The sequence below is a fragment of the Colobus angolensis genome, unplaced genomic scaffold (genome assembly GCF_000951035.1).
Source record: "Colobus angolensis palliatus isolate OR3802 unplaced genomic scaffold, Cang.pa_1.0 Scaffold311, whole genome shotgun sequence".
In the NCBI taxonomy this organism is placed as follows: domain Eukaryota; kingdom Metazoa; phylum Chordata; class Mammalia; order Primates; family Cercopithecidae; genus Colobus; species Colobus angolensis.
In genome coordinates this window covers 2,462,982-2,476,049 of record NW_012116389.1, presented here as the reverse complement: position 1 = coordinate 2,476,049, position 13,068 = coordinate 2,462,982, and the positions used below count along the sequence as shown (strand labels likewise).

At 48.2% G+C, this 13,068-nt stretch overlaps 1 protein-coding gene and 1 long non-coding RNA gene across 2 annotated transcripts in view; one reads left to right on the top strand and one right to left on the bottom strand.

The window, feature by feature from the left end:
* The window catches only part of LOC105518106, a 12,369-nt gene extending 6,889 nt beyond the window's left edge, over positions 1-5,480 (bottom strand). The window contains exon 1 of the long non-coding RNA XR_001002775.1: positions 5,399-5,480. This is a non-coding gene — a long non-coding RNA (uncharacterized LOC105518106). The remainder of the gene's footprint in view (positions 1-5,398) is intronic.
* The window catches only part of CCDC13 (coiled-coil domain containing 13), a 69,229-nt gene that overhangs the window by 35,140 nt on the left and 21,021 nt on the right, over positions 1-13,068 (top strand). The window contains exons 10-13 of the mRNA XM_011950964.1: positions 2,163-2,369; positions 4,474-4,613; positions 5,081-5,164; positions 7,522-7,644. Coding sequence (XP_011806354.1) covers positions 2,163-2,369; positions 4,474-4,613; positions 5,081-5,164; positions 7,522-7,644 — 554 coding nt within the window. The remainder of the gene's footprint in view (positions 1-2,162; positions 2,370-4,473; positions 4,614-5,080; positions 5,165-7,521; positions 7,645-13,068) is intronic.

Below are 13,068 nucleotides of genomic sequence, written 5' to 3'. Positions count from 1 at the left end.
TCAAGATGGATTAAAGACTTAAATGTTAGACCTAAAAACCATAAAAACCCTAGAAGAAAAGCTAGGCAATACCATTCAGGACATAGGCATGGGCAAGGACTTCATGACTAAAACAGCAAAAGCAATGGCAACAAAAGTCAAAATAGGCAAGTGGGATCTAATTAAACTAAAGAGCTTCTGCATGGCAAAAGAAACTACCATCAGAGTGAACAGGCAATGTAAAGAATGGGAGAAAATTTTTGCAATCTACCCATCTGACAAAGGGCTAATATCCAGAGTCTACAAAGAACTCAGATTTCCAAGAAAAAAACAACCCCATCGAAAAGTGGGCATAGGATATGAACAGACACTTCTCAAAAGAAGACATCTATGCAGCCAACAAACCCATGAAAAAATGCTCATCATCACTGGTCACATCAGAGAAATGCAAATCAAAACCACAATGAGATACCATCTCACACCAGTTAGAATGGTGATCATTAAAAAGTCAGGAAACAACAGATGCTGGAGAGGATGTGGAGAAATAGGAACGCTTTTACACTGTTGGTTGGAGTGTAAATTAGTTCAATCATTGTGGAAGACAGTGTAGCAATTCCTCAAGGATCTAGAACTAGAAATACCATTTGACCCAGCCATTCCATTACTGGGCATATACCTAAAGGATCATAAATCATGCTCCTATAAAGACACATGCACACTTATGTTTATTGCGGCACTATTCACAATAGCAAAGACTTGGAACCAACCCAAATGTCCATCAATAATAGACTGGATTAAGAAAATGTGGCACATATACACCATGGAATACTATGCAGCCATAAAAAGGATGAGTTAATGTCCTTTGCAGGGACATGGATGCAGCTGGAAACCATCATTCTCAGCAAACTATCACAAGGACAGAAAACCAAACACTGCATGTTCTCACTCACAGGTGGGAATTGAACCATGAGATCACTTGGACACAGGGCAGGGAACATCACACACTGCGGCCTATCAAGGGGTGGGGGACTCGGGGAGGGATAGCATTAGGAGAAATACCTAAGGTAAATGATGAGTTGATGGGTGCAGCAAACCAGCATGGCACATGTATACCTATGTATCAAACCTGCACGTTGTGCACATGTACCCTAGAACTTAAGTATAAAACAACAACAACAACAACAACAACAACAAACTTCCTTGACTAATAAGGCCATACTGCTTTCCTAACCCTACAGCCTGGACTTTTCTCTGTGGGACCTGAAGCACCAAAGTTTGGTGTCAGATTCCAAGTTGTGCCTGCAGGCCCCGGAGGGTGATCGTGTCTGGCTTGGCTGGGGTGTTTAGGGGGTGCTGGCTCAGGCACCTACCTTAGTTCATGATCACTTTACATGACAGGGTGGTGAGTGGGGCACAGAAGACCTGAAATCTAGGCCTGCCTCTGTCAGTACCTCACTGTGTGACCATAGGCCAGTTGCATCCCCTCTCTGAGGCTCAGCAGCCAGTTTTAAAAATAAGTTGCAGGGCTAGATGTCCTCTGAGGTCCCTGCATCACCATTCTTTGTCATTGAAGGTGGCATGATGAGAGCTGCAAACTAGCCCCAGTCATGCTATTCACCAGCAATATGCCCTTGGGCTCTCTGGGCCTCAGTTTCCTCCGCTCTGAGGTGAAGAAAACGGCCCCTACCTATTCCAAATCACTGACATTGTCCTTTCTATTGGCCCCAGGCAGGAAGCCTCTGCCCGGGAGTCTCCTTGAGGACATTTCCTTGAGATGGGGCTTCAGTCGGGTGATAATGGATCCCTGGCAGCGGTCCAGGTACTGCCTCCAAGGGCAGTCTCCCAGCCAGGTGGGATCAGGCTTTCCTTTTAGCTAAATATCTCTCCCACCGGGTGAGGTGTCACCATCTGATCTGCTTTCTGTTGTCTGAGAGCCCCTTGGATCTTCTTGGCCCCAAACTCAGAGAAGGAAGTTGAGGACAGGAAAAGTACATGGTCCCCACCTGCCTGGTTCGACACCCCCTGATGGCAGGCAAGGAAGGTGTTCCTGCCTCTTGAGAGAACAGGATCCCACTATTAGGTTCCTGCAGGCTACTTTGGGGTGAGGGAGACAGTCTGTTCTTGTCCTCCTCTGCCCAGTGGGCCATGACTGACTCTACCTGCCCTCCTGCCTGGCCCCCCAGGACCAGCTGAAGCAGCTACAGGAGATACTAGGCAGCCTGAGTCTGCAGGAGGAGAAGACGCGAGTGTCCCAGCACCACCTGGACCAGCAACTGAACAGCGAGGCTCAGCGGAGCAACAGCCTAGTCGCCCAGCTGCAGACCATGGTGGCTGAGCGGGAGGCCAAAGTGCGGCAGCTGGAGATGGAGATCGGACAACTCAATGTGCACGTGAGTAGGGCACTGGCACAGCCCCCAAACCCATTTTCAAGCTGGGCAAGTCCATCCAGCTCCTTCCACTTCTTTCCACTTTCCTTAGCTCAGGCCAGACTTCATCCTCCTGTCTCCACTTTGGCCACCTTCTTCTATGTGGCTCCCCAACCCATTCTGCACACAAACCTGATTATATCCTTGCTCCACTTAAAATCTGTTCATAGCTTACTATCACCCTCGACCTCACCTGGTTCTCAAGGACCCAGCCACCTTCCAGTTTACCCTCTCCCATCTCCAGCTGTGGCCTTATCCTCAGGATTCAAGATGGTGGCAGTAGCTCTAGCAGCAGGATGAGAGAAGGAAAACCACACTTCATTCAGCTTCCAGGCACCACGTGACTAGCTCTTGCTGTCACCTGTCCTGCATCTTCTCTTCACCCTTCCTCTTTCCCCATACTCTGGCTACGCAGGCACCATTCAGCTCCTCACATAGCCCTGCTTGCTCTGCGCTCCAGGGCTGCGTGCAGCATGAAGCACACTCGCTCCTCTCCTCCCTCACAACCTCAGTCTGGCCGGCCGCCCCTCAGCCTTTAGGTCTTACCAATCAGGAGCTCCTCCAGGAAGCCCTGGGACCCGTGTTCTGTGTTGTATGCCCCTCCTAGCACTCTCCTAACTCCCTGTGCATCCCCAAGCCAAACTTCTCTCACACTGTGTAGTCATTTTCCTGTGTTCTCCCCTGCACTCCCTGTGAGGGAGCATAGACTGTGGTACCTCAGTGCCTGGCACTGGAGCAAGCACACAGTAGATGCTCAATAAATGTTTGTCTAAGGCATGAACTTGTAAAGATATTTTGTCTTGGCAGATGCCTTGAGGGCACAGCTTGGGGCTGCTAGGAGTTAGCCACCTTCACCTCCCTGGGGTGGTGGTGGGGCTGGGTGGGCCTTGGGGAGAATTTTTTGACAGGCATGCAAGTCTCCCAGTGACAAAGGAGCCTTGCAGCCTCTGGCCCACTGGGAAATTGACTGGCTCAGCCAAAGGCATGTTGCAAAGCAGCCCTGCTCTTTGTTTCTGGGGATCTGTGGTTTGTTCAGAGGTAAGAGCCCAAGAGCCCCTAGGCCCGGCCTCAGGCTGGCATTGGCTGACCAGCCTGGTTTGTCCTGTAGCCTCTATCCCCACAGGCCAGGGCAGCCTGGGGCCCCAGGACTGGCTATGACAAAGTGCCTGGAGGTTGAAGGGGAGCCTCGGGGCATGAGGAAGTCTGGGAACAGAGCACATATGTCAGTGAGTGGGGGACTCACCCTGCTCCCCATTCTGGCTCACTGGGGAGGGAAGTCTGAAGAGGTACACAGGAACATTCCAGCATCTTCACCTCACCACTGTCCTTTCTCCAGGCACACAGGAGAAGACTGTTCCTACCTCTGAGGTCACCAGCTGAATGGGGGCCAAGCATTACCCACCAGACAAGTTGGCACACGTTTCGAGTTTTCTCAGAATGGGTGGGAGTGGCGGACAAGCCAGGTTGTTAGGGGCTTACACCAGTTGTCCACTCTGGTGGCCTGACCTCCTGCTGGGGGTCTCTAATGTTCCTGTCCAGTCCAGTCCCAGCAGGTATCCAGAAGAGGAAGGGGTTGAGGGAGGGGTGGGGGCCTGGCAGGCTCAGCCGCCACCCAAGGCTGCCCGCCCTCACTGAATCCCTGCCAGCCTTTCTGGCTGCAGGTGTCTGGAAAGTCCAGGTGTTCCAGCTGAGGAAGGCAGCTGGCCTCAAGTCACACCTGGTGTTCAGCCACATGTGGGTGGGGCTGCCTGGACCCACTCGGAGACGTCAGTCTCTGACCTGCCCTGCCTGCGAGGCCATGCACCGCCCTCTGGAACCTGAATGTAGAACAGCTTCCTGGCCGAGTCACCGTCCTCACACCATGTAGCTTTCTTTCTGAAGAGAGGCATTATTAGATGTCATTATCATGCAAGTAGTGCCTTCACCAAACAGGCCTCGCTTTTCACTCCTGAAAAGAAGCCTCTTTCATATCCTCTGAAAGCCCCGAAATCAAGCCAAGGTCCCCTCCTGCCTTCTCTAGGCCTCTGAGCCAAAGCCCTGAGGATGGAACCCACATCTGTTCCTACAGTATCTTCGGAATAAAGGAGTGCGTGAGGGGTCCAGTGGTCGTGAGGTCAGCCCTGCCTACACCCAGTTCCTGGAGGACCCAGGCCTGACCAAGTCCCCGGCCTCAGCAGGCGATCACGTTGGCAGGCTTGGATCTTCTCGGTAAGAAAACAATGGGATAGAGGGGTTGGAAAGTGAACATTGATTATTCAGAAGAAAGGTTGTTTCTTGCCACCTCTGATGGGAAGCCATGGGTGCAATTTTAAGGTAACTATGCTGCTGTTCTTCTAATGACATCAGCTCTGCATCTGCAGTAATGAACCAGTTAGGCCCAGATTTTATCACTTCAAGAGCATGCTGGTTGCAGCTCCCTATAAGATCCTCTCTGTTTTCTGCCCCTGGGGCCCTCAAACAGACCTGTGTTGGATTGTTCAAGGCTCTAGTGTCTCCTGTTCTGCCTCATTTTGAGCAAGCAAGAGTTCTGGAAAGAAGGGCAGCAAATCCACAGGACTACTGCAAGGGTTTACTGGACCCCTGCTGGCCACTGCTCCACCTCACATGCAGAGGTGAGGCCCAGCAGGGCCTGGTCTGCCTTCCCAGGCTGATGGGCCCCTTCCGCCTTTACACAGCTCTGTGACCAGCCTGGGCCACACCCTGGTGGAATCTGCTCTCACGAGGCCTTCCCTGCCCAGTCCCCACAGGACCTCACCTAGGTATGGACCCCCGACCCCTGGACTTTCACAGCTTTTCCCATTCTTGATTGCTCAAGCAGTATTGCCATCCCATTAAAAGGAGGGGAAACTGAGGCCAGGCAAAGTCCAGGGACTCTTCCAAGGTTACATAAGGACAGGGAGGATCAGGGAAGTCCAGTGTCCTGTCCAAGATGATAGAGTAAGCAGCTTCAGAACTAGTATCTTGGCCTCTGACTCCCAGGCTAGGTTTCCTACCTGCTACCCGAGAATTAACATGAGGAATCTTCCTGGGCCTGGCTTCCAGCACCTTCCCTCACCTTCTCTTGCTCATCAAGAATCAGCCTCTAAGGGGAGAATTTCACATGATATGGGTTCCCACTGATATCCCCTCAGCCCTCGGGCCCCCCTTTGTTGATAGAATCAAGCCAGAGGGTGTAAATGGGCCCTTTGTTCCTATTGCCAGCCCATAGACAAAGGACAGCATTGTCCTGCCTCTAAGCCCTGTCCCGAGCCCTGCCCACTGTCCACTGGAGCCATGCTCCTGCTGTCAGCACTCCCCGCCCTGACCCCTCAGGCAGGTCAGCTCAGGTTCCAGGCAAGGCCTCCTAGTGACCCCAGTCCCTCATCTCTGTGGCTCTAGGCAAACTGGTCCTTCTCTGGGCTGCTATCCCCCAAAAGTGGGGGACAGCATGCTGCTGACACTTGGCAGCATAGCGTCTGTGGGCCAAAGCTGCCCCACCCATCAGACTGGGGTCACAAAGGCACTTGGGGAGAGTGGGCTGACGTTGAGCCACAAGGCATGTGCCACACTCCTGAGGGTGGGAGGCCTTGTCACAGCACAGGGAGAATGGGCAGGCTCTGTCTCTCTGAGGTTTTAGTCACAGTAATGAGAGCAGGAAGATGGACAAGATGACCCCTTAGAGTCCCTTCCAGGCCTGTGTGGCTGTGACCTCTGCGCCACACAGAGATACAGGAGCTGCTGGTGCTTTGGCTGCCCAGACTGCTGGTTCTCAGGCTTGTTTCTTCCACAACACACAAATACTGAACCCGACCATGAGTGGGCCCTACCCTCATGGAGCTTACAGTCCCCTACCATAGGTGACAGGAACAGGAATTCACAGGCAGGAATTCACAGAATGTCCTGGCTCCAGCCAGCAGAGTGATCCCAGAGAGTATGTCTATTCGGGCTGGCATGGTTTGAACCCACTCCCTTCAGGTGACTCTGGTGGGGTGCCTGGGACGAGGGCAGAGTGAAGAATCGGCCCTTTGCTCCTGCTCCTCCTCTGCCCACATTGTAGAACTGGGGAGATGAATGGGGCTTTCCAAACTGCAGTGCAAACACAGAGCCCCTGCTGATCAGCCAGGTCAAGTGCGGGTTCTGATTCAGCAGGTCTGGGGTAGAGCCCGGGATTCTGCATTTCTAACAAGCTGCTAGGAGATGCCAGAGCCACCGATTCAGAGACCACTTGTAGTAGCAAGGCCTTAGAGCATATTTAGGAGTCACGGAGGGGTCTGCAGTTCTCGGAGCCCATCTCAACCACCCCTCTCAAAGTTTAGTGGGGGAACTGGGACCAAGAGAGAGGAAGAGACCTGCCCAAGACCACAGAGAAGTCAGCCCTCAGGATCACATGCCCCAGCCCAGTTCTCAGTACACTGCCCAGCTCTGCAGCCTTCCCTATGCCCTGTACTGCTAGAAAAGTAAGCTCAGGGTCCCACTGGGAAAAGTAGGGGCACAGCGGAGAGCAACTTGGAATGCACATGTGGGCTCTGGGGGGTTGAAGTTGGGGGGCAGAGTTTACCTTCTGTCCTGGCTCCAGCCAGCAGGTAAGGGGTTGGTAGGCAGGCCCAGTGGTAAGAGGGAAGCAGTGATGGGTTGGCTTAGGGCTGGAGACAATTGAACAAGTTGCAAAGCCAAATGCCCAGGCTCCAGGAAAGTGGGCTGGGCTTGGGGATCAAGCCAGAAGATGCAGGAGGGCTGGGAGAGACTGGCAGGGACACAGAGACTGGGCACACCTGACACTGGGTAGGGCAGCCAGGCCCCAAAGGCCACACAGGTACCCAAGGCACCTCAGGTCCCCAAGAGCCACCGGCCATAGCACAAGACTAATTCCAGGCCCCTAGAGGTCTTGGATGGACAGAGGTACCAGTGTAACTCTAGTTTTGGTAGGTTCAGCTTTGGAGTCTAGGGACTTCAGCAGGACCAGGAATGGTGGGCAAAGAAGCCAGAAGGGGAGGACCTAGAAGGACTGGGCTTGCTTCCTTTGCTCTGGCTGACATTTGCCCTGAATGTCCTTCTAGTCTCTCCCACCATCACAGGGATAAGTGTTATTTCTAGGCCTCAGGTGACCTCTGCCCTCTGCCCTCTACCCTGGTCTCAGGTTTTCGGACTCCCCAGAACAAAAAGGCTGGCAGGCACAAGTGACAGAGATCAAGGCCCTCTGGCAGGCTGCCGAGGTGGAGCGTGACCGGCTCACCGAGTTTGTCACTGTCCTGCAGAAACGGTAACACATGGCACCCAGGGATCTCTCCCATGGGCCTGCATGGGGTGGGGACTGGGGCCAGGCCTCATTTATGACTGGGTCCCCCTCACCTGAGAGCTCAGCTCCCAGTGTTGGTCCAGGGCATTCCCAGCCACAACTCATGTGCCCATCCAAATACCCCACAACCTTGGGGCCCTGTCATCACACTGTGTTTTGCCCTTAGGAACAGCCCCATTCTACATGCACCCAATGGGACTGTTGTATGGCATGTGGACATTGGTGGGAGTCTCGGGAGAGAGACACCCAGGAGTAAATCAGTCAACTCAATCCATCCATAATTAAAATCTGTGATGAGCCTGGCACTGTGCTTGGTGCTGCTAGAGGGTTTGGTGGGAAGAAAACATAAGCTAGACTGACATCTGGAATCACAAAGAGCAAGAGAGGTGTTGATAGCTGGGGAGGCAGGGAGAGAAGCACGAGGCCTGGGGCACCGGACCAGGAGATACGGTTTTCTCTAAAGGGTTGATGACAGACTTCCATTCGGATAAATCAGTGCTCCTCGCTCAAATGATCCTTTTGGCAAGAATTGCAGGTGTCCAGGCCAACACATGGCTCAACCATGTGACCTCCACACTGAAAAATATTAAGCACACCAGTGAGTTTCTGCCCTAACAGGCCGTATCATGTATCAGTCAGGGCTCTTTGATGACAGACAATGGAAAGCAATTCTGGCTGAATTCAGTGAAAGGCAGATTTTTGGAAGGTACTAACAGACTCCAATGCAGAGAGCAGGAGAGGAGTCTGGGAAGGTGCAGGCATCTTGAGTAGCAGGAAACCCTGGGCAGTTCCCTGGGCCACTGAAATGGCACGGCCAAATGACTTTTAGCTCTTGTGCCTGTGGGTTCTGGGAGAGAAGGTTGAACTGGCCAGTGCTGGGCCCGTGTCCACCCCACATGTGAGGGCACTCTGCCTGAAGTTCCTCCGGGTGCTCACAGAATGCAGGAAGGGTAGTTTGCCAAAGGGAAAACAGGGGTACTGATAGCAAAAGAAGGAGCTAGGGGTGCAGGGAAGGACAAAACAAAGGATGCCTGCTACTTAAATAGTGAGTAGTCAGCTTTGCTTTCATGTAGTACCTAGAGAAGATGTGAATTTCAGACATACTCAAGTATATGAGAAAAGCAACATTCATTCTTTTTCTATAATTGGAATATAATGGATAGTACAAGTCTTTAGTCTATCAAATAGTAGAAACATACTCAGTGCAGGCTTTCTCTCTCATTTCTTTTGAGTTACATCTGAGTTTGGGGGTGTGTGAAAAAGGTGACTCAGTTAGCTATTGCTGCATAACAAACCATCCCAAACCTAGTGGCTTCAAACACAATGGTTTGTGCTTTCTCACGATTCTGTGGCTTGGCTGGGTAATTCTGCTCCACATAATGTCAACTGGGGGTCACTCACTGGTCTCATGCAGCTGGCACTTCAGCAGGGATGCCTCAGTTCTCCTTCATGTGGCTTCTGTCTCCATGTGAGATCTCATTTCCAGGGCCTCTTCACGCAGGGCTGGGATTGGGGTGAGGCAAGCAAGGCACCTGGTTATGAATTGTCACGAGGTACTCATGCCCAGTCACATACATGCAACTCTCTGTCCGAGAATATGCTGGCCCTTTTTGGGTCCTTGGGTTCCTCCTGGACTCTGTGTCATTCTGGGGTGTTGGGGGCTCTGTGAGGCTGTGCCAGGCCCATCAACCAAGACCTGTTGCCTTTTTTCGTTGAGGTTATTGCTAACTCCCTGGGCTGTAACAAGAAAAGGGAGCCCAGGCACCTTCTGCACTCAATTCTCTCAAATCTATTTGGCTTAAAACTAAATGTTTTAAACTAAAGCCATTTAGTTATAACTAAATTGGTCAAAACTGATGATTGGCCAATTACACCAAATTAACCATTTTAAATTAAAACTAAATGTTTTAACTAATGTTTTAAATATCCCAAAGTACAGGGCCTTCCTTTCTCAGAGATTCTCAGTATCTACTCCTTTCTTTATCTGCAGCGTCTGTCCCAGTCTTGCACCAGGGAGGTCTTTCTCTGCCTAGCTTCCCTTCTCCTCTACTCTGCCCTACAACTTCCAGCTGCCTCAGTTCCCCTCCCCCACCCAGTTCCCTAATCCTGTGTGCTCATCCCAGCGAGACTGCTGTGCCCTGCCTGCCCCCACCCCACACTGCAGTGGAAAGTGCCTCAGGCAGAAAGCCAGGGCTGTGGGAGATCTCAAGTCCTTCCTTTCCTCAAGTCTTGTATCCAGTGTGTGTCTCCCTGTTGTCCACTGTCTGAAAACAAGTTCTTTCTTACATTTTATCCATTTTTCTAGTTACTTACAATAGGAGTTGCTAGTCTGGTTAGTTCACCATGACAAAAGTCACTAAATATGTCTCTTATTTAAAAAGCACGTAGTCGGCTTGGTTCTTAAATTTTATCTGGGAGTTTCTGTGTTTGAAGAGTATTGTGTAACCCATTTTGATTTTGTTAATATTTAATCACCTTAATTAATATTTTCTATTTGCCATGATTTTTCTCTGTTCCTTTTTTCTCCTTTCTTCCCTTATTGGACTGATCAAGTTTTATTTCTCTGACTTCTTTACAAGTTTGAAAGTTAGACATTCTATCTCTGTTCTTTTAGTGGCCACCCTTAACTTTTAACATAAAACCCAGCAATCTAAAGTTAGTTGGTTTTGCTACTATCACTTTAAGCAAAAGAATCCATTTAGAATGTTTTAACTTTGACTTCTCCGTTTGTGCCTTTCATGTTACTATTCCTAATATTTCTCTTCCACATTCTTTTTTTAAACCCTGAAATTAAACCTTCCAAAGTAAGTCTTGAATATTGAATAGTCAATATTCGTTTCCTTTTGCCAACATGTTTGAAAATGTCTTAACTCACTGTTACTTCTTGTATCTCAATCTTCCTTCTAGGTTCGCTTTCCTTCTTACTGAGATGCCCTTTAGTTCAGTGAGGCCATGTAAATAGTAAACTCTCTGAGTATTTGTTTATTTTTATTTTATTTTATTTATTTATTTATTTTTCTTTTCTTTTTCTGAGGCCGAGTCTTTCTTTCTCACCCAGGCTGCAACCTCCGTCTCCCAGGTTCAAGTGATTCTAGTGCCTCAGCCTCCTGAGTAGCTGGGATTATAGGTGTAAACCACCATGCCCAGCTAATTTTTGTATTTTTAGTAGAGATGGGGTTTCACCATGTTGGCCAGGCTGGTTTTGAACTCCTAACCTCAGGTGATCTGCCTGCCTCAGCCTCTCAAAGTGCTGGGATTACAGGCGTGAGCCACCATGCCTGGCCTGTTTATTGTTAAATGTCTTTATTTTGCCTGTCTTGAATGACAATTTAAGATAAATTTGGGCATAGAATTCTAAATAGATGGATATTTTTTCTCAGCACTTTGAGGCTATCCCATTGTTTTTTATCATCTACTATTGCAAAAAAGAAATCTGCTATCAGTTTTATTGTCATTCCTTAATAGATTTGTCCTTTCTCTCCAATGCTTCTTCAGATATTCTTTGTCTTTGATGCTCTGAAAATTTCATTGTGATGTGTCTAGGTGTGTGTGTATATATACATATATTTGTAATATGCCCATATATTTACATATATGTATATATGTGACTTTACATATATGTAAATATGTATATTTTACATATACATATATATTTGTGTATATGTGTATATGTAAATTATACATATGTAAATATATGTAAATATGTAATATGTAATTTTTTCTACTCAGAAGTTAGTGTTCTTTTTCAATCCAAGGACTTTATAAGGACTGCTATCCATATATTGCCTCTTCCCCATTCTCCCTATTCTTTTAATCTAAAATTCCTAGTTAATATATGTTAGACTTTCTTATTCTTTCCTCCACAGCTCTTTATCCTTACTATTTTGGGCTGAATTCTGGGTGATTTCTTCAAATCAGTCTTCTAGATCACTAAATATCTTCAGTTGTGCTTCATCTACCATGAAACCTATTTTGATAACTGTATTTTTCGGTAAAAGCTCTTGTTCTTGGCCGGGCGCAGTGGCTCATGCCTGTAATCCGAGCACTTTGGGAGGCCGAGTTGGGTGGATCACCTGAGGTCAGGAGTTCAAGACCACCCTGGCCAACGTAGTGAAACCCCATCTCTACTAAAAATCCAAAAATTAGCAGACGTGGTGGCAGGCACCTGCAATCCCAGCTACTCGGGAGGCTAAAGCAGAATTGCTTGAACCTGGGAGGCAGAGGTTGCAGTGAGCCGAGATCAGACTATTGCATTCCAGCCTGGGTAAAAAGAGCAAAACACCTCCTGTTCTCTTTCTTATAGCATTTGTTCTTTCATTACGATTTTTGCCTTTCTCCTTTTAATAATTTTGAACTTATTCCCTTTAGAGTTTTCTACTATCTTCATTACTTAGGATCCTAAGTAGTGTCTGTCGGCTCTCCCCTTGTAGGAAATTATTTCCTTGTGTGGTTTCGATTTTTGTGATTTTTATGAGCTTGTCTTCGCTGGGGCTTTTTTTCTTGTAGGAGTTCTTAGGTTTTAACAATGTTTCTGTGGAGGTGTTCTGCATTTGTTTCTGTGGAGCTTTTAGGGTTTCAGTGGTCTCTGATTGGTACTTTATGCTAATTTATTGGCGTAGATTTCCTGAACACATGAATGCTGCCCTTGTGTTTCAATTTCACATGATTGGTGCTTCCTTCCCTCCTCCCCATTTCCCAAGGCCCTGATAGACTACAGGCTTCCTTACTACTTTCCTGAACTTGTAGATGGATATTATCTTAGTCCTTTTTTTTGACACAGGGTCTCACTCTGTCACCCAGGCTGGAGTGCAGTGGTGTGATCACAGCTGACTGCAGCCTCAACTTCCTGTTCTCCAGTGATCCTCCCACCTCAGCCCCTGGAGTAGCTGGGATCACAGGCACATGCCAACATGCCCGGCTAATTTTTGTATTTGTATAGACTCACATTAAATGCATCTTTACATTTTTATGGGAGTATATCCGTATCACAAATTCCTAAAAATGAAATGGCTGAATCATAGAATATGCACATTTAAAATGTTCACAAATCATGACAAATTGACTTTTAAAATAATCAATTTACATTCTTACCAGTAATGTGAACTATTTTTCCCCATACCCTCACAGTTACTAAGTTTTATTAATCTTTAACATTTTTTGCCAAGCTAACAAAGGAGTGCTAAGATCTGTTTGTTTTGATCTGCTTTGCTATGACCAAAAGTGAGGATAAGTATACTCTCTTTTCCACATAACTTTTACGTTTTTTTCTTTTAACTACCTATTCATGCTGTTGCACGTGTTTTAGAGTTGTTTATATTTTTATCTGACTTATGAAAGAACACTTTAGTATTATATAAATGGTATTATGTATATAATGTGTAATATTAT